Below are 22,903 nucleotides of genomic sequence, written 5' to 3'. Positions count from 1 at the left end.
CTGACCGAAGTCATCACTTTCCTAATTAATTGTTGGACACGGTGCTGAAAGAATGGCAGAAACAGCTGCAAATGCCACAGGAACACGGCTTGGACCACATCTGCTTAAGGTGGGCATGTCTGTGGAGGCGTGTCTGGCCCTGCACATACATACATCGTGTGTGTGTTGCTGAGCACAGAGAAAAGGCGTGGAAAACAGAAACGTAGTGGGAGATTATCATAGTGTGATCACCCTGACCTCTACCCAGCCGTGGTGCTCTGCCTCATTCACACGGCTAATGGCCACCTTTTCTCCACACACGGCCCTCTGCCTGTGTAAATGAGACGGGCATGTAGCTGGTCTGCTCCGTTAGCAGCTGGGAAGCCACGGTGTCTGCTGGGACAGGAGCTTGGAACACCCCTGGGTGAGGGAAAGGGCATGGAGGCAAAGGGGAGCCGCCACCCTTTAGAAGCCACGGATTTGAACATGGTATTTCTACTTTCTCCTTATTTTAAAGAGAAAATCCCAGCTTCAGATTTACACTCCCATTCTTTTGGTGAAGAGAAAGGAACCGTGATTGCTTTGCCTAAAAGACTCTGGCAGAAGTATTTGAGCCATAAAATATTAGCCAAACATCTTTTTGGATATCGTACTATAAACTTCGTGGAGATTCTAAGTGCCTGGTGCCAGGACAAAGCGGAAGCCTCCTCCTCCTCAGAGGTTTCTCCCCACTGCTTCTCCAGAGACGAGCCCTGGGGCGACAGCACCAAGCTTCCGGCTATGGGCGCTCTCGCTCCATCCCTTTCCTCCCCTGTTGGAAAATCTTGTCACGAATGTGTTTCCAGGGGAAAAAGTTGTTTATCTGCTCCTTAGAAGCCAGATAACAGTGCTGCGAGTTGAAATAAAGAGAGTGAATTCAGAACTGTCAAAAACAACAGAGCCGCCTGTGGGGTTATAGGGAGGAGTGGCCATGGACCAGGCTCACACAAACCGAACTGCTGAAGAACCTTCGGTCACTCACTCCTCGGGCTCACCCAGTCCTTGCCGGGCACCGATCGGCGCTGGAGACAGCTCCTGCGAGGAGTGGATAAGGAACCCCGTCTCCGACACACCACGCCTTGTTTTGTATTTGCCCTGTGAGGAGTGCGCTGTGGGGAGTTTCAGGGCCCCTCTTCCTCTGTTTTCTGTGGGGATCACTTGTATCCAGAAGACCAATAAGACTCTGTATGATGGGATGTGGCTGGGCACTGGCTGAGCCAAGCTCTTATGGACACCGCTGTGTGAGAAAGGGGCAGGGCCAGAGAGCCCAGCTTTGCTGACTCCAAGCCCAGAATCCTTCCTCCTGCCTCTGTCCTCTGAGTGTTTACAGTTTGTTTATCTCCCCTGGAAGAAGTCATGAAAACCTCACTCAGACATCCATGGCAAGAATACAAAATGCCTCCTTTTGGCTTTATGACATTTCCTCTCTGTCTATCTACTAAGTTTCTTACTGCCGGAGCCTGGGCCAGCGTTCGCACCTCTTCCTGCCCTGTCTAAAGGAAACAGACAGACAGACAGGACCCCTCCCTGGCAGCATCCAGCCTGCATTGCTTCACACATGCGCTGTCATGGTGTGGGTGAACCTTAGACTGTAAAGTGTGCCTTGAGGAGAACCAGGCTTCACCCGGCAAATGGAAGACGACAACACGGAGGCCTCTCTTGATTTTTGATTCAGTATCACACTACCCTCTCCTGGATTTCAGCATCCCGGCTTTGGTTTATAGGTTTCAGACTACCCAGCCCTTGGAGTGATATGAACCGATTTCCTTTTTAGAAAGACTGGATTCCCTATATGCACAGCCCTGGCCTTCCTGTAAGTCACTACACTGACCAGGCTGGCCTTGAGCCCACAGAGAGCCAGCTGCCTCTGCCTCCCGAGTGCTGGGATTAAAGGCGTGCGCCACTGTTGTGTAATATTATTTTAAGATGTGTTACATTTGTTTATGCTGTGGAACGTTTGTTTAGTGAGGCCACGATGTGCTGCATTCTTTGATGCTGCATTTGTGTAACTCCATGAAGCTGTGTTAGTTCACTTGTCTAAAACACCTGAATGGGATAGGTGGGGCCACCAGGCAGAGAGAAAAAATAGTTTGTGAAATCTGGGAGGAAAGATCAAGGAAGAGAGAAAGGAGGGGGAGGACTCCAGGGTCCAGCTGCACAGCGAGCCATAGGGAAATCCAGGGCCAGCTGCACAGGGAGCCACAGAGAAATCCAGGGGCAGCTGCACAGCGAGCCACAGAGAAATCCAGGGGCAGCTGCACAGCGAGCCACAGAGAAATCCAGGGGCAGCTGCACAGCGAGCCACAGAGAAATCCAGGGGCAGCTGCACAGCGAGCCACAAAGAAGAAGAAAAGAGAAAGATCAAAGCCCAGAGGCAAAAGGTAGTTGGGATAATTTTAAATTAAGAAAAGCTGGCTAGAAACAAGCCAAACTAAGGCCGGGCATTCATAAGTAAGAAGAAGCCTCTGTGTGTGTTTGTTTGGGAGTCGCATGGCGGGCCCCTCCAAAGAGTAAAGAGTAAAAACAACCAACTACACACCACCGCACCAGGCATGATCTGATTTGTTAAAATCAATCTTTCTCTTAGAAATAGATTTGGGTAGATAGACATCACCAGAGTTTCTCGGAAGAGCTAACTCCTTTCTCTGACAATAATGCACTTGGGAATGACCTGGAGAGTTGGAATTTGTTCAGCTTCGGGTTCTAGGTGGATCTGTACTTTCAACAGGAGGCACTGAGCCTGCTCCCTGTGGACCAGATTCTCAATAGGAGAGCTTTATGTAGCCAACCTTTTGAGCTATTTCATCATATCAGTTATTTCTCTAAGATATTTGTATTTTGGGGAGGTTGATGGGTTACCGTTTTAGTTAATCCATTTTAATTACTAATATTTTAGTTTGGTATCAGTTCTTCACTGCTATATAATCTGTGTTGAATACAGCTCACGCTTTGGTCATCAGGAGACCTCATAAGAGACAGTGTTCTTCAGGATGTAAAGCTACAGGAGTCCAAGAGTGTGGTGTTGGCATAGAAGTAGACAGATATACACAATAAAACAAGGACCCCAAAGAGTGTGGTGTTGGCATAGAAATAGACGTACACAATAAAACAAGGACCCCAAAGTCCATACGTTTATGTCCAATTGATATTTAAAGATGTATTTTTTTTATTTAAAAATTGTGTGTGTGTGCGCGTGTGTATGTGTATGTCTGTGTGTTGAGTTCCCTATTTTCTATGGGCTTCTGTTATGGGGGTGATGGCCAGTCACCAGTGTCTGGGTGATTCCCAGGACCCAGCAAAGGGACCAAGTCTCCAGAGCCATTGAAGACAAGGGCAACACATAAAACACAAACTCATTTCCATTTTACTCTCATTGGCTGAGCAGCTGAACAGAGACTTTATCCCTGTCAAAGCAGTATTGATGATGGAAGTTACAAAATAATCCCATACTACTTCAGAATTACGTATAATAAGGGGTTATTTATTTAGGGGAGACTTACAGATCACTGTCCTAGATCAAAATCTTCTGCATGAATAGGTAACAGGAACAGAGTCTAGCTGCTGGAAGCGAGAGCCAGAAGCAAGAGAGTGAGCACAAGCTTTATAGCTGCATTTATAGCATAAGAGACCACGCCCAAGTGGGTGGGTATCTTAAAGACTATTGGCCAAAGGAGCTCCCACAGCACCCCCTTTTGTTCTAAACCCAATACGAAACTATGCACACTAGGAATAGATATCAAGTATAAACTTAGAATTACAACCAACATAAACAATATTGAGCAAAGAATATATCCTAATGTTTTAACAAGCCTTTTATCCTAAGGAGTCTAAGTCTTATATTGGAAATGGCTTGGCTAGATCATAAGAGGAAGGTAACTATGACTATCTAATCTTCAACCCCATCGAAGGCCTGAGAAGGGAGATAATATTACTTAAGTAGGCAGGAAGTGCAATCAAGCAGCTTCCCAACTGTGCATTAGATGACAGACAACTGGCTGCCTGAGCAATCACCCAAAGTCTCATTTGCAATGTTGAAGCAACCAACTTTGGCTAAGGCCTAGAGTAACTGACAGACCATTTTCAGAGGCAGGAACAATTTCAGAATCATCTTACCCTGTCTTGGCAAGGTTTGGCAGTCTTTTTTCTTGTATCCTGCTTATCCAGTCTGGACACTGTGCACTTTGTCAGTGGTTGAGGTATGGGCAGTTCCTTGCCCAAAGGCCATTTTATGCCGAGAAGAAAACAAACTCCAAGTAGAGTGTCTTTGGTGTTCAACACTCTCTCGAGAATAGATCGGTGCTGCTAGGAGCAATCGTGTCTCACATCAACAGAATCCTAAGTTATTTAAATGCCATATTCTACAGATCTTTGAAGTGGTTGAAGGTTACTTATCTATGTAGAATACAACCTCTATGTATCTAAAGAACCTAATTAGCCTGACTAAAAGTATAACAAACATGAATGACTATTGACCTATAATACTTAATACTTACATAACTTAGCGATCAAGACTTCATATCAGAATAATAAACAATCTTTAAGCAACTGTGCAGTAAAGGAGGACCGTGACCTCAAAATGTAAATAATGTATAAATATCTTGATCAGAGTTAGAAATATATAATGCAATATGATAAATGTATTCTAAAATTGTATCAATATATAAAATGTCTTGAACAAAATGCATGATATAATATATTATATTATACAAATACTATACAGAATAATTTTGCATAGGTGTACAAATATTGTGAATAGAAATAACAAATATAATTTGAACTTGTGTCAATGTACAAGAATCCATACCAATGTAAATTGTCCATAAATAATAGCTCACAAGTATTCACTCTATTACTCACTATTATTATTATTAGTATGAATAAGTTCACACTAATATACCTATTATCCCATTCAATTTCCCCTCTTTTTTTTTAAATCTCTGGGCCTACATAATTTTCACACCAACCCCCAACCCTATACAAGTAATAATCAACCCCTAAATGGTATCCCTAGCCATGAGGACAAACTTTGTTGGGAGAGGGAACATTGTCTTCTAGAATTGCTTCCAGCTCTCATGGGGGGATGTTCTTTCTATGGGTTCCTGTAAAAGTAAAATGATGGTTAAGTTTCAAGATTGCTGTTTGTATAATTAAATGGTCTCTGAGTAGTTGATAGGGTTTTTTTTTTTTTGGTTCTTATTTGGAGTTCTGTCCAGGATGTTGTAAGAAGGTGCACCATTTCCACCATTACTCAAAAAACAGTCTCCTAGTAGTGCGATCAGCATCACGACGTCATATCAATCATGATGTCATGGCATTGTTGTGGGGCCCCATCTTCTTCCTGGAAGCCTCAAAGATTACTGCAGGAAAATCTACTGTTCATTGTAGAAAACTTGAGCATTATTCATATAGACATATATTCAGTGAGAGATACAATATGGGCAAAGTGGACATGGAGAAAAATAAAATATTTCCTTAAAATCTATCTTCTTTCTGTCCCATACCAGATGGCTCTGACATGAGACAGAAACTCTGAATTTTTCTTCTAACAATATGCTTGGATTTAGAGAAGAATAGCCATTGTCCAATTCCAAGGCCAGCTTTGATTTTTAAGCAGAGATATATCCATGTCCAGATAATCGTATTTTACCATGCAGATGATATAGCATCATAAGTCAGATTTCTCTTAACTCGATAATTCTTTCTGGATAGCTATCTTTTCATCTTTGGGCATCTAGATGTCCAAGGTCTCTCTACTCTTTGAAGATGAATATTTTTCTGCAAAGACAAGAACAAAACCCTGCCCCAAACATGAGGTTTTCTTACCATCTGTATGGTTGTCACCTCTGCAGACAACTGTCATTTCTTTTTCTCAGGAGGTTTCTCTTTTTCAAGCTGAATCTTTATTAATTTTGATAATGTCCACAGCTTTTCTTCTCCTGTGAAACAAGAGTGAAACCCCTTCTTCAATGTAGCACATCTCCTGGTTTCCATTGTGAGGTCAACACATCCTTGAAATATATCAGCTGACTTAATTCAGAAGTTTTTGCTATTATCCAATGTCTCTCTGCTGCTGCTGTTCCTTTCTCGTTAGTATTAAGAAAATTCAAGGTTAATAAAGCAACATGCTGGCCACAGCTTGTAAGTCACTGTAATAGATCCACATGTAATATACATATGTTCTATAGTTCCATTCCTCCAGAAAACCTGACAAATTCAGAGGATAAACAAAATGCTAAGCAAAATGGCTAGATACAGAAGGTTTTACACTGTGTAGTTGCATTTGTAGTAAACATTCCACACAAGTTGGTCCAAAGAGTCAGAAACCAGGTTAGCAATGCCAGGAACCAAGGGGCAGGGTGTGTGGCCAGCAGGCGCGTGGTTGCTCGTTTGCCTTATGAAGCTGTTTTGGAATTAGATGCAGGTGGTGACTTATAAAACACTGAATAGTTATTTAAATGGTTCATGTTTATTTTTCGAGACAGGGTTTATCTGTAGCTTTGGAGCCTGTCCTGGAAACTAGCTCCTGTGGACCAGGCTGGCCTGGAACTCATAGAGATCTGCCTGCCTCTGCCTCCCGAGTGCTGGGATTAAAGGGGTGCCACCATCGCCTGGCTTGTCAGTCCTATTTTATGCTTTCAATTTTATTTTTTTATCTGAAAATTGCATTTCTTTGTTTACTTATTTGGTGTGTGTGTGAATATGCTTTGGTGTGTGGGCCACATGGGGCTTGCAGAGGTCAGCCTCTGAGCTGCTGGGTCAGCTCTGCCTTCTAGCCCGTGAGATCTGGGTATGGAACTCAGGCTGTCAGGCTGGCAGCCAGTTCTCTCCCTGAGCTATCTCAGCAGCACATGGTTTTCCTTTTAAAACATGCAAAGACTTCACAGCCACCTCTGGCGATGGCGTCCTGGCCTTTCGTAGGAGGCCCCGCTAATTAATTTCCCCACCATCTCCTCTGTGATTCAGATCTCAGTGCAAGGCTTCAGGAACATCGCAAGCAGCTGCACGGGCATCATGCACCTGACCATCAACGACATGCCAACCCTGACCGACAACTGCGTAAAAGTAGGTGGCAAGACGAGCCTTCCCCTCGTTTATACGAGCACACACACTGCTGGCCTGAGCTACTGAGAAACGTAATTCGGCCTTTTACTCGAATTGATTCATAGCTAGGAAATCATTGAAATAGTCGCACATACGCATGCATGTACCTCACAAAAACATTTGAGGGGCTGGAGAGATGGCTCGGTGGTTAAGAGCACTTACTGCTCTTCCAAAGGTCCTGAGTTCAATTCCCAGCACCCACACCGCAGCTCACATCTGTCTGTAACTCCAGTTCGGGAGCACCTGACACCCTCGTGCAGACACACATACAGGCGAAACAGCAGTGCCTATAGACAAACAGCAACAGACAGACAAAACGTCTGAATGCTTAACTACTTTGGATATTACAGCCAGAGCACAATTGTCATTCTCCTGACCGTGACCCAGGCCCAGCTCTGCTTGACTTAATCTGATCCCCTTGTCAACTGCCAGCTGGCTTTTCCAACATTTCCTTCCCTCGTGTTTTCCCATGCTCTTGTAACATTTAATTTTCACTTTTCTACATTACTCAAAATGAGCATATTGATTTCATAAAATACGAAATCAGCCCTATTTGCTTGAAAATTAGGAAAATGTAGCAGTCAGCCCATCTGCTCTGAAGGTCTTGAGGGAATGATCATCCCCTCCTTGTGGGTACTCTACAGTAGTGAGCCTGTCTCCGTTTCTCCCTCTCCCGAAGGTCTTGGTTGAGAAGTGTCCCCGCATCTCCTCGGTGGTTTTCCTTGGCTCACCACACATCTCTGACTGCACCTTCAAAGCTCTTTCTTCCTGCAACCTCAAAAAAATCCGATTTGAAGGTCTGTGATACTAAAAACGTGACTTAACCTTATTTAAATTTTTTCCCTGGACATTTAAAGATAGTACTTGTATTTTCTTCTTTCTCAACAGGAAACAAAAGGATTACTGACGCGTGCTTCAAATATATAGACAAGAACTACCCAGGTATCAATCACATTTACATGGTGGACTGCAAGGCGCTAACGGATAGCAGCCTCAGGTCGCTTTCTGTGTTGAAGCAACTGGCTGTGCTGAACTTGACCAACTGTGTGAGGTAAAAGCCACTCGGAGTGTGTCGGCAATGTCGGTTATCAAGGCCGAGCCAGGCTCTTTCGACAGTGCTAGTTGGGCGAGCAGAAGAGGCCGGGTCCAAGGCTTTCTATCTTGGCTGATGAATTTAATTATGTAGTCACTTCCCCACCGCACATGCCCTTTCCCATAATGCATCTGATCCTACTCATATACCTGCCCAGTTGTGCACAGGCCCAAGATAGTAAACAGACGATTTTCCCTAAACGCTCATCGGAAAACAGTTTTGCCTTATTGCACACACTCCCAGAATAAGTTGAGCTGGCTAGAGCTATTTCTCATTCTGGAAATCTGTTTGCATGGGAACTGTCCAGGTTTGGTGGTTGTTAGGGGAAGGGCAAGTCATACTGTTTCACAGAGGGAAGAGAACAAGTCAGGCAGTGTGGTGGGGCTCAGGTGGTGTCCGAGGTTGCTACTTAGATTGAGTGCAGGGAGCTGTGTGCTTGCAGCATGTTCACAGAAGGGGCTAGCCCACCTGAGGAGAGTCTCGGGGTTCCTAAACCACCCCTGCTGCAGTTCTTTCTCTGTGGACTTTCACCGTCGGGTCCTTGCCCATGGTGCTGCTTTCCTGCTTTCTTTTGCAAATCTTTTCCAGATATATATTTCTCAGTCTTCCACGCTGGGAGCTATATTTTATTTTCTCGTTAACTCATTACTCATTGATTACTCCAATCTGGTATTTGCTAATACATAAGCTGATTGTGTTTGGACCTCTGCTTTGTCATGTCTCGTTTCCCACCCCAACAGTCTCCAGATTGCAGCCCAGGTAGGTGCCTAGCGAGAGGCATCGTGGGATTCACTAAACTAGTCCATTTGCTGGACTATGATGTGGTCATTTTTAATGTCAACTTTGTCACAACCCAGAACTAATCACCTGAAAGGAGTTTCAGTGAGGAATTGTCTGTCAGGTTGACCTGTGGGCATTCTGTGTATGCGTGTGTATGGGGAGGGGGATCCTTGTTAATTGGCATGGGAAGACCCACCCTGAACGTGGGGAAGCATCATGCCCTGGTTTGGGGGTCCTGTGATGGCTAACCTGAAAGAGGGGACCTCAACTGAGCAATTGCTTCTATCAGGTTGACTGTGGGCATGACTATGTCTTGGTTGCGTACAGGAGAAGGAGGGAGATGCTGTCTCTGATTAGGTGGGCCTGGGCTGTCTAAAAACTGTATCTGAGCATGAGCTGGGGAGCAGGGTCTCCAAGGTTGCTGCCTTTTGGTTCTTGTCCTCACTTCCTTTAATGATGGACTCTCAGCTCCAAGATGTGGTAAACCCTTTCCTCCCCACATTGATTTGGCCAGTGTTTTATCGTAACAGCAGAGAGAGACAGAGACAGAGACTACCTGAGTAGTGTGAGAGGGAAAAGCCAGCTGAGAGCAAGATGCCCAGCGGGTACCTGCAACTCTCTCTGCTCTTGACCGGATGTGAGGTGACTATCTGCTCTGAGTTCAATACCCTTCCTTCTCAGAAGCTGCTTGGCCCAGGGCATCACATCACAGCAACAGGAATGAACTCACATAGGCAAACAGTGGACACGAAGAGAAAGCGCAGCCAGCCTGGATTGCCCTCAGGGCTCTTCCTGTCTGCTGTCCTGTAGGCTGCCTGTGTGTGAACACTCTTCTTTGGCTTGACCTGATACAATCCCCTGTCCTGTTCCTCTGGCTGTAAGACTTTCTAAAGATGGACCGGGTGGTCTTCAGCTGGAATTAGAAATAAAAGCCCACTTGGAAGACAGAGAGTGATGAGTCCTGAGCTTCCGGAAGTTGATGCAGGAGTGATCGCCGGAGATGATGCTGGCCCCTGGAGATGCTTCTCATGAGGACAGGCTGAGGGCAAGGTCGTCTTTCAGATGCAGGTTTTCTGTGGTCTAGCGGTCCGTAGGTCACCTGGATGCAGCGGAAATCCATCCAGGATCTTGAGCCTTGCTTCTCCCTGTCTAAAATCCAGTCTTAGCTCCTTGCAGATCCTGTCAGGTGTTTCTTAACCTTAGTACATTTTAAACTGGAAGAAAGAGATCATCGTGTTATTAATTCAGATTATTGTGGCTATCCCTCCTATTACTATCCTTTATCCATTTTCTATTATATGAAGAGCTGTGTGATCATTTTTTAACTTGACAAAAGACCAGTGCAGATATTTCCTTCTTTGGACCATATTTGATGGAGAAACTGGTGTTACCACAAGCCTTCATGTTGTACGAGATCGTGCATGACGCTCCTCTCTCCCTTCCTACAGGATTAGCGACACCGGCCTGCGGCAGTTTCTTGATGGTCCCGCAAGCATAAGGCTCAGAGAGCTCAACTTGACTAACTGCACCCTCCTGGGCGACACCTCCATCGTGAGACTGTCGGAGCGGTAAGACAAAGCCCCACCCTGCCTTAGCGACTGAGCTGTGATGGGAGTGATCAGCCCAAGCCCACTCCAGCGCATTAGGCACTCTGAAGTAGCCCTTAGGCATTGAAGTCCTTAGCCTGAACTCACCTAATCCCACCTGAGCTGCTTCCTTCGTTGTTACCTGGGTTGAGTGACATCTCTCTGAGCAGAGAGATGACCATGTGGGGAGAGTGACTTCCCTGTGCTGTCCAAGGGTACCGCCTGAGTGTAAACCTTACTCCAAGCTTCCTGAGGGCTGTTCTGATTGGTTGATTCAATCTTCACCGTCCCAGCTTGGTGGTGGCCTTCTGTTCTATAAAGGTCGGTCAAGCTCAGTTCCTGTTACAAACCACTGAGAGAGAAGTGTGGAGCTCAGCCCTGCCCGTGGCGGCTATTTCTCTGGGCAGTTCCACGATGGTGCTTCATGGAACTGTCCTAAATGCTTTCCTTGCACTGTTGGAAACCGCAGTGTGAAACTCAGTCCCAAACAGCACCTCAGAGGCTGAGGTGAGAGAGGCGTGCCATGAGTTCAAGGCCAGCCCAGAACTACATAGTGAGTCCCAGGCCAATGTAAGACATAAAATAAGACCCTGTGTCAGCAAAACAAAACAGCTAAAGTTTTCTGTGTTGGGACTTACATGTAGGTTAGGAAAAGGCCGATCCTTTCTTCCACACCATTTGGCATTCCCAGAGTTTTCCATGGAGAAGCTGGTGTTGATGTGTTTGGGAGCTCAGGTTAACCCTTCGTGGCATTTTCTTTCAGCTGCCCTAATTTGCACTATTTGAGCTTACGAAATTGTGATCATTTGACTGACATCGCAATTGAATTTATTACAAGCATGCTATCCTTGATATCAATAGATCTTTCTGGAACACTCATCACAGATGAGGTAAATAAAAAATAATATGTATATATATATACACACACACATATTTTAAACAGTCTTATTTTGTAATATGATTTTCTGGTTTGCAAGAAAATGGAGAGAACAATATTTTTCTTTCTTAAGTTATTAGATTACAAATGGAAAATTTAAGAATATTGTCTCTAGAATAGTGATAAATGAAGTTGTTTGTAAATTTTCATGTTTCTTTGTTTAAAAAATTAGCAAAATCCAGTATTTTGAGAAAAGGCATGACAGACCAAAGTAATACATAACAATCTGAAATTTGTTTTATCATAGACGTTTGGTCTGTGTAGCAATGATATACTTTAGGCGGCAGAATATATTTTTCCTGTGAACCTCACATTCTATAAACTGTATGCATGCTTTGGGATTGAAGCTGAGGTCTAGGAAGATCCCCAACAAGCCTTGATTTCTCAAAAGCAGTTGATGCTATTCTTCCAAGACCAAGTCCGTCCTGCCACCTAGCACAGAATCAAGTCCTCGCCCATGGAGAAAGGTGCTGAGAGTTGGGCGCGCTCCTGAAATGTTTTACCGGTGTATGTGAGCAAGAACTACCTACCATAGGGGAGAAAGACAGCAGAGGGAAGGGCTCCACCCCCAGCAACGTGCTAAATCCCTATTTAAACACCAAAGCCAAATGTCGCCTGCCTGTCTGAGACCTCTACACACATCTCCTTGCCCCGGGCATCCTTCCCCAGCCTTCATTCAGTCCGCTGCGTTAGAGGAAGGATGTGCGCGTCCCCTGTGTGGATTCTTTTCTTCCTTTACATTGGGTGCACCTAGTGTTAGCGGTGCTGCGGATCCCCCTGGGGCAGCGTCGGGACCTGAGGGGCAGCTGGTCCCACCAGGAGCCGCGGGTCCCAGGCGGGTGAGAGCCCGGTAGACACGCCACACAGAAAGAGTTTGAGTGTAGAGTTTATTTAGTGGGTTATAGAAGGAAGGGGAAGGGGGAGAGGGAGTGAAACGGGGGTGGCGGAGAGAAGAGGCAGCCACCCCCTCAGAAGAGGGATGTGTGTGTGTGTGTGTGTGTGTGTGTGGGGGGGAGAGAGAGAGAGAGAGAGAGAGAGAGAGAGAGAGAGAGAGAGAGGAGAGAGAACCAAGCAGATCCAAGCAGAGAAAGACCTGCTTCAGCAGAAGGAGCACGTGTATGGGGGCGGGGCTTGTCTCTTAAAGGGACAGGATACCCAGGTGACAGGACAGACCACTACACCTAGATCCCGGCCTGCATTCTGTAAGATGGTCTCCTCTCCGGTTTCTTTGGAGTGTCATAGGCAAGCAGGGGTGTGGAGCAGCTATCTGTAGTCGGTTCCTAGCGGGGCAGTTTGTGTTTGGTCTTCCGTGCATTGGGAACTGATGTCTCAAGGCCCACCTGATGCTGCATTCCAGGTCTAGGTAGAGCTCCGAGGCCACTTCTCGGGGCTCCTCGGGGGTCCTGCTAGAGTCTGGTGAGCCTGCGAGGCTGTCTCAGGGCCACGGTCTCAGGTTACCCCACGGACCCTGCCTCGGCCTCCTCTTCCTTTTCTGCAGAGTGGCGACCTCAGGTAAGCTAGAGACCAGCCGAGCTTGGTGCTCACGGTGAGGCACTTGGGAGCGGTTAGTAGGTCCATGAAGGGAAGGCCAGGGTTTGCTCCTCCTCCTGGGCATGACCATCACCTGTACCCTTCGGGACATCCCTGCACCGGCTTGACCTCTGAGCTCCAACAATACTACCTCCTCCCACTGGCCCAGCATAGGGCAGTGAGTGACGGCTTCTGCTGCTCTTGGTGTCTGATTTCAGCGTCCACCACGGATCTTCTCAGTGTCTGTACCTTCCATGCGTTCAGTTCTCTGCTAATAGCAACATTACTCGAGTTTAAATTTTATTTTTCAAAGTTTTATTTTTTGTATATGAATGTTTTGTCTGCATATCTGTCCTTGTAACACGTGGATGCCTGGTGCCCACGGAAGCCAGGAACACCTCGGATCCCCAGGGCTGTTTGTGCACGGCCACGTGGGAACTGAGCATGGATCCTCTGAAAGAGCACTCTTAATGGTGGTTTGTTTCCTTTGGATCCTAACAGATAAAATAACAAACACAGAAAAACTCCGGTGTCTTTTTCCTTTTACTAGTTCTACAAGGAAAGTGGAATGGTTAGGTTCCCTGGCATGTCTGGAGGCCCTGTCCTCCTGGGCAGTGACCTGATCTGAGATGGTCTGGAGGCCCACTGTAGTAGAAAGCCCCCAGCAGCGTGGACTTTTGCCCCCTTCTGGCTCCTGCCTCCCCTCCCCTCCCCTCCTCTCCCCTCCCTCCCCTCCCTTCCCCTCCCCTCCCCTCCATTCACCTTTCTTCCTTCTCTTCCTCTCCTCCTCTCCTTTCTTCTCATCTTAGTTCTTCTCATTTTTCTTCTTGGCATGGAATAGTTCTCTAACCTAGGGATGGGGAAAAAAGGGGTCCATGGATTTAACAATTGTTATCCCCTAAATCTTTTAGAACCCAGGCTTTTAAACCTTAAACATCCCAGGACCCCCACCCCATGTTCTTCTGTGTGAGGTCTCTCCTTGGCACATGAGTGGATACCCAGCTGCTGTCGCAGGACTGGGCACGTGAGGAAACAGCCAACGACCACCTGCTTCTGCCGCAGCGCTCAGCGCGCACCCACATGCCCAGGAGTCTCTGCTAAGTGGGCTTTGAGCATTTAGGGGACTCAGTTTTCATTTCCAGAGACCACTTGTGAAAATTTTACAATTTACTCACTGAGAGCAAGTGAGAACCCCAAGAATGTGGTCTTGAGCTCTGTTCTCTTTATTTTTATTTTCCCTTGAAGAAAGCCTGGCATTTGAGAGCAGTGGAGACATCCAAGCACCAAACTAAAAATAACACTAAACAGTTGAAAATCTTCTGAAGTTTTTTTTTCTTTTCCTCTGTGTCAGACTCTCGTCTAAGGGGCAAGCAATTGACGAGGACAGCGGGTACAGTGGCTGTGGGAGCTAACCGCAGTCGGTCTCCGTGAGTCAGAGCAGCTGAACGCTGTCCGGGACTGCAGGGCTGATGAAGTGTAAATCTGACGGCAGACTTAATGCTCCGGGAAGTTACAGATATTTATCAGAGAGGAAATGTGGCCAGTTGTGCCTAGGGCAAAGCCTGTTTTCTAGTAATGTGTCTATGTTAAATTCAGTCAGAATTTCACTACTACTCGGTTAACGTGAATTTGTTAGGACTTTTGTGTCTGTTGCGGGGGACACCAGAATGAACAAGGCAGTCCTGACTCTTCTCTTGTGCTTACGCTTCTGTGGGGTCATGATGTCAGGCTCAAAGGGTGTGGGAGACAAGGGAAGAGAGGCCTCCCGTGGCCCTAACTTCTCAGCAGAGGAGAAGGGCCAGTGAGACAGTCAGTCCAAGGGAGACAAGGGAAGAGAGGCCTCCCATGGCCCTAACTTCTCAGCAGAGGAGAAGGGCCAGTGAGACAGTCAGTCCAAGGGAGACAAGGGAAGAGAGGCCTCCCGTGGCCCTAACTTCTCAGCAGAGGAGAAGGGCCAGTGAGACAGTCATTCCAAGGGAGACAAGGGAAGAGAGGCCTCCCGTGGCCCTAACTTCTCAGCAGAGGAGAAGGGCCAGTGAGACAGTCAGTCCGAGGGAGACAAGGGAAGAGAGGCCTCCCGTGGCCCTAACTTCTCAGCAGAGGAGAAGGGCCAGTGAGACAGTCAGTCCAAGGGAGACAAGGGAAGAGAGGCCTCCCGTGGCCCTAACTTCTCAGCAGAGGAGAAGGGCCAGTGAGACAGTCAGTCCGAGGGAGACAAGGGAAGAGAGGCCTCCCGTGGCCCTAACTTCTCAGCAGAGGAGAAGGGCCAGTGAGACATTCAGTCCGAGGGAGACAAGGGAAGAGAGGCCTCCCGTGGCCCTAACTTCTCAGCAGAGGAGAAGGGCCAGTGAGACAGTCAGTCCGAGGGAGACAAGGGAAGAGAGGCCTCCCGTGGCCCTAACTTCTCAGCAGAGGAGGAGGGCCAGTGAGACAGTCAGTCCGAGGGAGACAAGGGAAGAGAGGCCTCCCGTGGCCCTAACTTCTCAGCAGAGGAGAAGGGCCAGTGAGACAGTCAGTCCGAGGGAGACAAGGGAAGAGAGGCCTCCCGTGGCCCTAACTTCTCAGCAGAGGAGAAGGGCCAGTGAGACAGTCAGTCCGAGGGAGACAAGGGAAGAGAGGCCTCCCGTGGCCCTAACTTCTCAGCAGAGGAGGAGGGCCAGTGAGACAGTCAGTCCGAGGGAGACAAGGGAAGAGAGGCCTCCCGTGGCCCTAACTTCTCAGCAGAGGAGAAGGGCCAGTGAGACAGTCAGTCCGAGGGAGACAAGGGAAGAGAGGCCTCCCGTGGCCCTAACTTCTCAGCAGAGGAGGAGGGCCAGTGAGACAGTCAGTCCGAGGGAGACAAGGGAAGAGAGGCCTCCCGTGGCCCTAACTTCTCAGCAGAGGAGGAGGGCCAGTGAGACAGTCAGTCCGAGGGAGACAAGGGAAGAGAGGCCTCCCGTGGCCCTAACTTCTCAGCAGAGGAGGAGGGCCAGTGAGACAGTCAGTCCGAGGGAGACAAGGGAAGAGAGGCCTCCCGTGGCCCTAACTTCTCAGCAGAGGAGAAGGGCCAGTGAGACAGTCAGTCCGAGGGAGACAAGGGAAGAGAGGCCTCCCGTGGCCCTAACTTCTCAGCAGAGGAGAAGGGCCAGTGAGACAGTCAGTCCGAGGGAGACAAGGGAAGAGAGGCCTCCCGTGGCCCTAACTTCTCAGCAGAGGAGGAGGGCCAGTGAGACAGTCAGTCCGAGGGAGACAAGGGAAGAGAGGCCTCCCGTGGCCCTAACTTCTCAGCAGAGGAGGAGGGCCAGTGAGACAGTCAGTCCGAGGGAGACAAGGGAAGAGAGGCCTCCCGTGGCCCTAACTTCTCAGCAGAGGAGAAGGGCCAGTGAGACAGTCAGTCCGAGGGAGACAAGGGAAGAGAGGCCTCCCGTGGCCCTAACTTCTCAGCAGAGGAGAAGGGCCAGTGAGACAGTCAGTCCGAGGGAGACAAGGGAAGAGAGGCCTCCCGTGGCCCTAACTTCTCAGCAGAGGAGGAGGGCCAGTGAGACAGTCAGTCCGAGGGAGACAAGGGAAGAGAGGCCTCCCGTGGCCCTAACTTCTCAGCAGAGGAGGAGGGCCAGTGAGACAGTCAGTCCGAGGGAGACAAGGGAAGAGAGGCCTCCCGTGGCCCTAACTTCTCAGCAGAGGAGAAGGGCCAGTGAGACAGTCAGTCCGAGGGAGACAAGGGAAGAGAGGCCTCCCGTGGCCCTAACTTCTCAGCAGAGGAGAAGGGCCAGTGAGACAGTCAGTCCGAGGGAGACAAGGGAAGAGAGGCCTCCCGTGGCCCTAACTTCTCAGCAGAGGAGGAGGGCCAGTGAGACAGTCAGTCCGAGGGAGACAAGGGAAGAGAGGCCTCCCGTGGCCCTAACTTCTCAGCAGAGGAGGAGGGCCAGTGAGACAGTCAGTCCGAGGGAGACAAGGGAAGAGAGGCCTCCCGTGGCCCTAACTTCTCAGCAGAGGAGAAGGGCCAGTGAGACAGTCAGTCCGAGGGAGACAAGGGAAGAGAGGCCTCCCGTGGCCCTAACTTCTCAGCAGAGGAGAAGGGCCAGTGAGACAGTCAGTCCGAGGGAGACAAGGGAAGAGAGGCCTCCCGTGGCCCTAACTTCTCAGCAGAGGAGGAGGGCCAGTGAGACAGTCAGTCCGAGGGAGACAAGGGAAGAGAGGCCTCCCGTGGCCCTAACTTCTCAGCAGAGGAGGAGGGCCAGTGAGACAGTCAGTCCGAGGGAGACAAGGGAAGAGAGGCCTCCCGTGGCCCTAACTTCTCAGCAGAGGAGAAGGGCCAGTGAGACAGTCAGTCCGAGGGAGACAAGGGAAGAGAGGCCTCCCGTGGCCCTAACTTCTCAGCAGAGGAGAAGGGCCAGTGAGACAGTCAGTCCGAGGGAGACAAGGGAAGAGAGGCCTCCCGTGGCCCTAACTTCTCAGCAGAGGAGGAGGGCCAGTGAGACAGTCAGTCCGAGGGAGACAAGGGAAGAGAGGCCTCCCGTGGCCCTAACTTCTCAGCAGAGGAGGAGGGCCAGTGAGACAGTCAGTCCGAGGGAGACAAGGGAAGAGAGGCCTCCCGTGGCCCTAACTTCTCAGCAGAGGAGAAGGGCCAGTGAGACAGTCAGTCCGAGGGAGACAAGGGAAGAGAGGCCTCCCGTGGCCCTAACTTCTCAGCAGAGGAGAAGGGCCAGTGAGACAGTCAGTCCGAGGGAGACAAGGGAAGAGAGGCCTCCCGTGGCCCTAACTTCTCAGCATAGGAGAAGGGCCAGTGAGACAGTCATTCCGAGGGAGACAAGGGAAGAGAGGCCTCCCGTGGCCCTAACTTCTCAGCAGAGGAGAAGGGCCAGTGAGACAGTCAGTCCGAGGGAGACAAGGGAAGAGAGGCCTCCCGTGGCCCTAACTTCTCAGCAGAGGAGAAGGGCCAGTGAGACAGTCAGTCCGAGGGAGACAAGGGAAGAGAGGCCTCCCGTGGCCCTAACTTCTCAGCAGAGGAGAAGGGCCAGTGAGACAGTCAGTCCGAGGGAGACAAGGGAAGAGAGGCCTCCCGTGGCCCTAACTTCTCAGCAGAGGAGGAGGGCCAGTGAGACAGTCAGTCCGAGGGAGACAAGGGAAGAGAGGCCTCCCGTGGCCCTAACTTCTCAGCAGAGGAGGAGGGCCAGTGAGACAGTCAGTCCGAGGGAGACAAGGGAAGAGAGGCCTCCCGTGGCCCTAACTTCTCAGCAGAGGAGAAGGGCCAGTGAGACAGTCAGTCCGAGGGAGACAAGGGAAGAGAGGCCTCCCGTGGCCCTAACTTCTCAGCAGAGGAGAAGGGCCAGTGAGACAGTCAGTCCGAGGGAGACAAGGGAAGAGAGGCCTCCCGTGGCCCTAACTTCTCAGCATAGGAGAAGGGCCAGTGAGACAGTCATTCCGAGGGAGACAAGGGAAGAGAGGCCTCCCGTGGCCCTAACTTCTCAGCAGAGGAGAAGGGCCAGTGAGACAGTCAGTCCGAGGGAGACAAGGGAAGAGAGGCCTCCCGTGGCCCTAACTTCTCAGCAGAGGAGAAGGGCCAGTGAGACAGTCAGTCCGAGGGAGACAAGGGAAGAGAGGCCTCCCGTGGCCCTAACTTCTCAGCAGAGGAGGAGGGCCAGTGAGACATTCAGTCCGAGGGAGACAAGGGAAGAGAGGCCTCCCGTGGCCCTAACTTCTCAGCAGAGGAGGAGGGCCAGTGAGACAGTCAGTCCGAGGCTATTGAGATCTGTGCTGCGGCATCAGGACAACTGTTCGTGTTCTTGATTCTGAGAAGAGAATTGAGGGAGGCTGTGTAGGGGCAGGCAGGGCCAGGTATCTAGACATCTTCAATTTTATGCAACTCCGTAAACATCTAACCAAATTATGTCCTTAATTTCACTTGGATCACTTGGATGTGACTTTATCTCCATGTATATAAAGAGGTTTTCTACTAGTAAAGGAGCTATAATTTGCTGAAGACCAGAGGCTCTGTAATTAGGGCGGCTCAAGCCATCGCTCGGGCTGCTTTGGCCACAGACACGTTTGATGTTTAAGGAAAAATGAGTCAGAGCAGTGTTCCCGACAGATCCGTAGACAGTGGTTTATGAAGAATCTTTCATTTGCACAGATTTGTAAAAATTTCTGTGATGAGTCCCAGAAGTGAGTGCTAGGTAGGTAGGAAATCTGCTGAGTCCCCACACAGACTGAGATCTCTGAGGATTGAAGTGTATTGCTCTTTCCCAGACCCTCGGAGTGAAGGACAGGTGGTTGGTCATGTGGTTTCTAACAAGAATAAGACCTGCTCTCTGTGGCTCCGGTTGAAAGAGAAGGTGTGGGTTATTTTAGTGTGGTCTGGCGGACAGGCACAGGTCAAGAGAAACTCATACTTGTGCTGGAGTGTACTCTGAAAGAGAGACTGAAGGAAACAGCGCCGTGCGGGGAAGTATGGAGTTGAACAGTGGCAGAGTAGCTCTTGGAGCAGCCACAGTCCCCTGTGATAAATGGAACCTGGGGAAGTTGGAAGGGGTGTCTTAGTCACTGTCTTATTGCTGTGAAGAGACACTGTGACCACTGCAGCTCTTACAAAGGAAAACATTTAATTGGGGCCGATTTACAGTTCAGAGGCTTAGTCCATTATCATCATGGTGGGAGCATCACACATGGGACTGGGATGAGCTGAGAGGTAGACCCTGATCTGGGGTGGGGGGAGGGGAAGGGCTGGCAAGGGCCTTTGAAACCTCAAAGCCTACCCCACAAGTAACAGTTCCTCCAAAAAGGGCACACCTCCTAATCCAGTATTCCTTTCAGACCAAGCATTCAAATACAGGAGTCTATAGGGGCGATTCTGATTCAGACCATCCTAGTGGGTGGTTAGACCATGGGAGCAGAGCCAATCCGTGCTTTAGGGTTAAAGGAAAAGGACTCTTGGTACCAGTCTAGAGCAATGGAAAGGATGCTAAACAGGATTTAATAGGTAAGATTGACATAGGTTGGTGAACGGCCAGTTGTAGAACATGAAGATTTACACGTGTGCCTGGGATGTGGGGTACACGTGTGCCTGGGATGTGGGGTCCGTACACGTGTGCCTGGAATGTGGGGTACACGTGTGCCTGGGATGTGGGGTCCGTACACGTGTGCCTGGGATGTGGGGTACACGTGTGCCTGGGATGTGGGGTACACGTGTGCCTGGGATGTGGGGTCCGTACACGTGTGCCTGGGATGTGGGGTCCGTACACGTGTGCCTGGGATGTGGGGTCCGTACACGTGTGCCTGGGATGTGGGGTACACGTGTGCCTGGGATGTGGGGTTCACGTGTGCCTGGGATGTGGGGTCCGTACACGTGTGCCTGGGATGTGGGGTACACGTGTGCCTGGGATGTGGGGTACACGTGTGCCTGGGATGTGGGGTACACGTGTGCCTGGGATGTGGGGTCCGTACACGTGTGCCTGGGATGTGGGGTCTGTACACGTGTGCCTGGGATGTGGGGTACACGTGTGGCTGGGGTGTGGGGTACACGTGTGCCTGGGATGTGGGGTACACGTGTGCCTGGGATGTGGGGTCCGTACACGTGTGCCTGGGATGTGGGGTCCGTACACGTGTGCCTGGGATGTGGGGTCCGTACACGTGTGCCTGGGATGTGGGGTACACGTGTGCCTGGGATGTGGGGTTCACGTGTGCCTGGGATGTGGGGTCCGTACACGTGTGCCTGGGATGTGGGGTACACGTGTGCCTGGGATGTGGGGTACACGTGTGCCTAGGATGTGGGGTACACGTGTGCCTGGGATGTGGGGTACATGTGTGCCTGGGATGTGGGGTCCGTACACATGTGCCTGGGATGTGGGGTCCGTACACGTGTGCCTGGGATGTGGGGTACACGTGTGCCTGGGGTGTGGGGTACACGTGTGCCTGGGGTGTGGGGTACACGTGTGCCTGGGATGTGGGGTACACGTGTGCCTGGGATGTGGGGTACACGTGTGCCTGGGATGTGGGGTACACGTGTGCCTGGGATGTGGGGTACACGTGTGCCTGGGATGTGGGGTACACGTGTGCCTGGGATGTGGGGTACACGTGTGCCTGGGATGTGGGGTCTGTACACGTGGGCCTGGGATGTGGGGTACACGTGTGCCTGGGATGTGGGGTACACATGTGCCTGGGATGTGGGGTACACGTGTGCCTGGGATGTGGGGTCCGTACACGTGTGCCTGGATACTCCTCCTTCCATTCTGAGTGTTCCTACGTAGGAAATTAGGGGATCTTGACAGAGCGAGATTGCCTGCCCATATTTTGGAATAATTTTTCTATATTAAGCATTGGTCATACTGTCCATAATGATCAGGAAATCACTTCTCTATCTAGACATTTCTAGACAATATCAAAAGGGTTTTTATGTTTTCTTCCTTCTTCCCCTCCCTCCTCTCCCCTCCTCCTACTCCTCTCTCTTCCCTTCCTTCCTCTCTCCTTTTCTTCCTTGCTTGCTGTTTTTCCGTGCCAGGGATTAAATTGAGGGCTGGTTCAGGCTTGAGCAGGTTCTGACTCCGTCAGGTTACACCCCACCCTTCCTCACTCTTTTGTTTTGAGATAGGGTCTTGTGAAATCTCCCAGGCTGGCCTTGAGCTCACCTTGTAGCCCACACAGGCCTTGACATTTAAAGGTCATGCTTCAGACTCCTGAGAGCTGCCTTACAGGCCCACGCCACCAGGTCTGACAATATGTCCTTTCTTTCAGAAAACAAACCATGTGGCGACATAATTCTCTGCATGGATGATAGCTGAGCGTTGTTCATGCCTAATGTCCTGTAGTTATTGCTGCCCCTTTACAGTACCTGTTGCCTACTTAGAGACCTTCTTAAAAGTTTTGAAAGCACACCAATCATTTTCAAATAGAATTGCAAGAAATGCAAATCTAATCAAATTCAGTTCCCATGTTAATTTGAATTGTAAGTCACAAGGCTAGTTTACGATATTTTTAATCAAAACAAAGACCAACAAGAAACAACTAAAACTATGATGAAGCAATTTGCTACTGGCCCCGCTGTCTCTTTGTTCAGAGTGGGACAGCACTCCTGAAGTCTGTGGTCCCCTCTGGGGGCTATAGAAACCATGCGAGATGAAATCAGAGGGCCATACTGAGCCGATCCCACCCTTTGCTGGCCCTGCCTCTTGCTGGACACTACAGTAAGAGAGTTGGCCCCCACATTCAGGAGAGATGGCGCTACCACGGTAGAGGGAGAGCTGACCCTAATGGCATGGGTGTAGGGGAGATAGCTCTGCCCTCTCACCTGACGCAGGTGGCCCCAGTGACCCAGCTCGGCTACCACCCAGGCCCACAGCCAGGCCTGGGGCTGGCCCACCCTAATATCTAACCCACCTGTGACCTGCTGGAGCTCGAGAAGGGGCCGGTCCTGTGGAACAATACCTGCAGGATAGCTCAGGAGTTCTGGCGAGGATCCAGAAATGAGGTGGACGAGAAACTGGAAGCCTTGAACCAGACCAGCGAGTCACCACAATAAACACCACAAGTCACACTGGATTGGATGAAAGGGTCTCCTGCGCCACACAGCGTAACCCCCAATGCCACCAGGATGAAGGAAGAGGTGGGAAAGATGGGGGAGCAGACAGGATTTTTGTTTTGTTTTGATTTTTTTTTTTAATTTTGCGGGGCCACTGCAGGGGTGACAGGAGGATATGGGAGGCCCGGGAGGTGGGTGGAATTAGGGTGCATGATAAGAAATTCCCAAAAATTCAAAAAAGAAATTATGTTAAAAAGCACTTGGCCCATTATTCCTAATATTTGCTCGTTTCCCCTCCTGAGCTTTCCAGGCTCTGTGAGGGTGGAGGCTGGCCATGCCCTCTCAGGTGCCTGCTCCTAATGCCC

General features: G+C 49.7%; 1 protein-coding gene across 1 annotated transcript in view; it reads left to right on the top strand.

Moving 5' to 3' along the window:
* LOC121434711 (dynein regulatory complex subunit 6-like) overlaps positions 1-22,903 on the top strand; it is a 182,443-nt gene that overhangs the window by 133,953 nt on the left and 25,587 nt on the right. The window contains exons 13-17 of the mRNA XM_041633614.1: positions 6,982-7,080; positions 7,799-7,916; positions 8,008-8,170; positions 10,441-10,560; positions 11,342-11,468. Of these exons, the coding sequence (XP_041489548.1) occupies positions 6,982-7,080; positions 7,799-7,916; positions 8,008-8,170; positions 10,441-10,560; positions 11,342-11,468 (627 nt within the window). The remainder of the gene's footprint in view (positions 1-6,981; positions 7,081-7,798; positions 7,917-8,007; positions 8,171-10,440; positions 10,561-11,341; positions 11,469-22,903) is intronic.

The sequence above is a fragment of the Microtus oregoni genome, unplaced genomic scaffold, assembly GCF_018167655.1.
Source record: "Microtus oregoni isolate MIOR12 unplaced genomic scaffold, Mior012 000044F_ref0000062, whole genome shotgun sequence".
NCBI classification, from domain to species: Eukaryota; Metazoa; Chordata; class Mammalia; order Rodentia; family Cricetidae; genus Microtus; species Microtus oregoni.
Note: the sequence above shows the minus strand (reverse complement) of the source record. Positions and strands in the feature narration are given on the sequence as shown.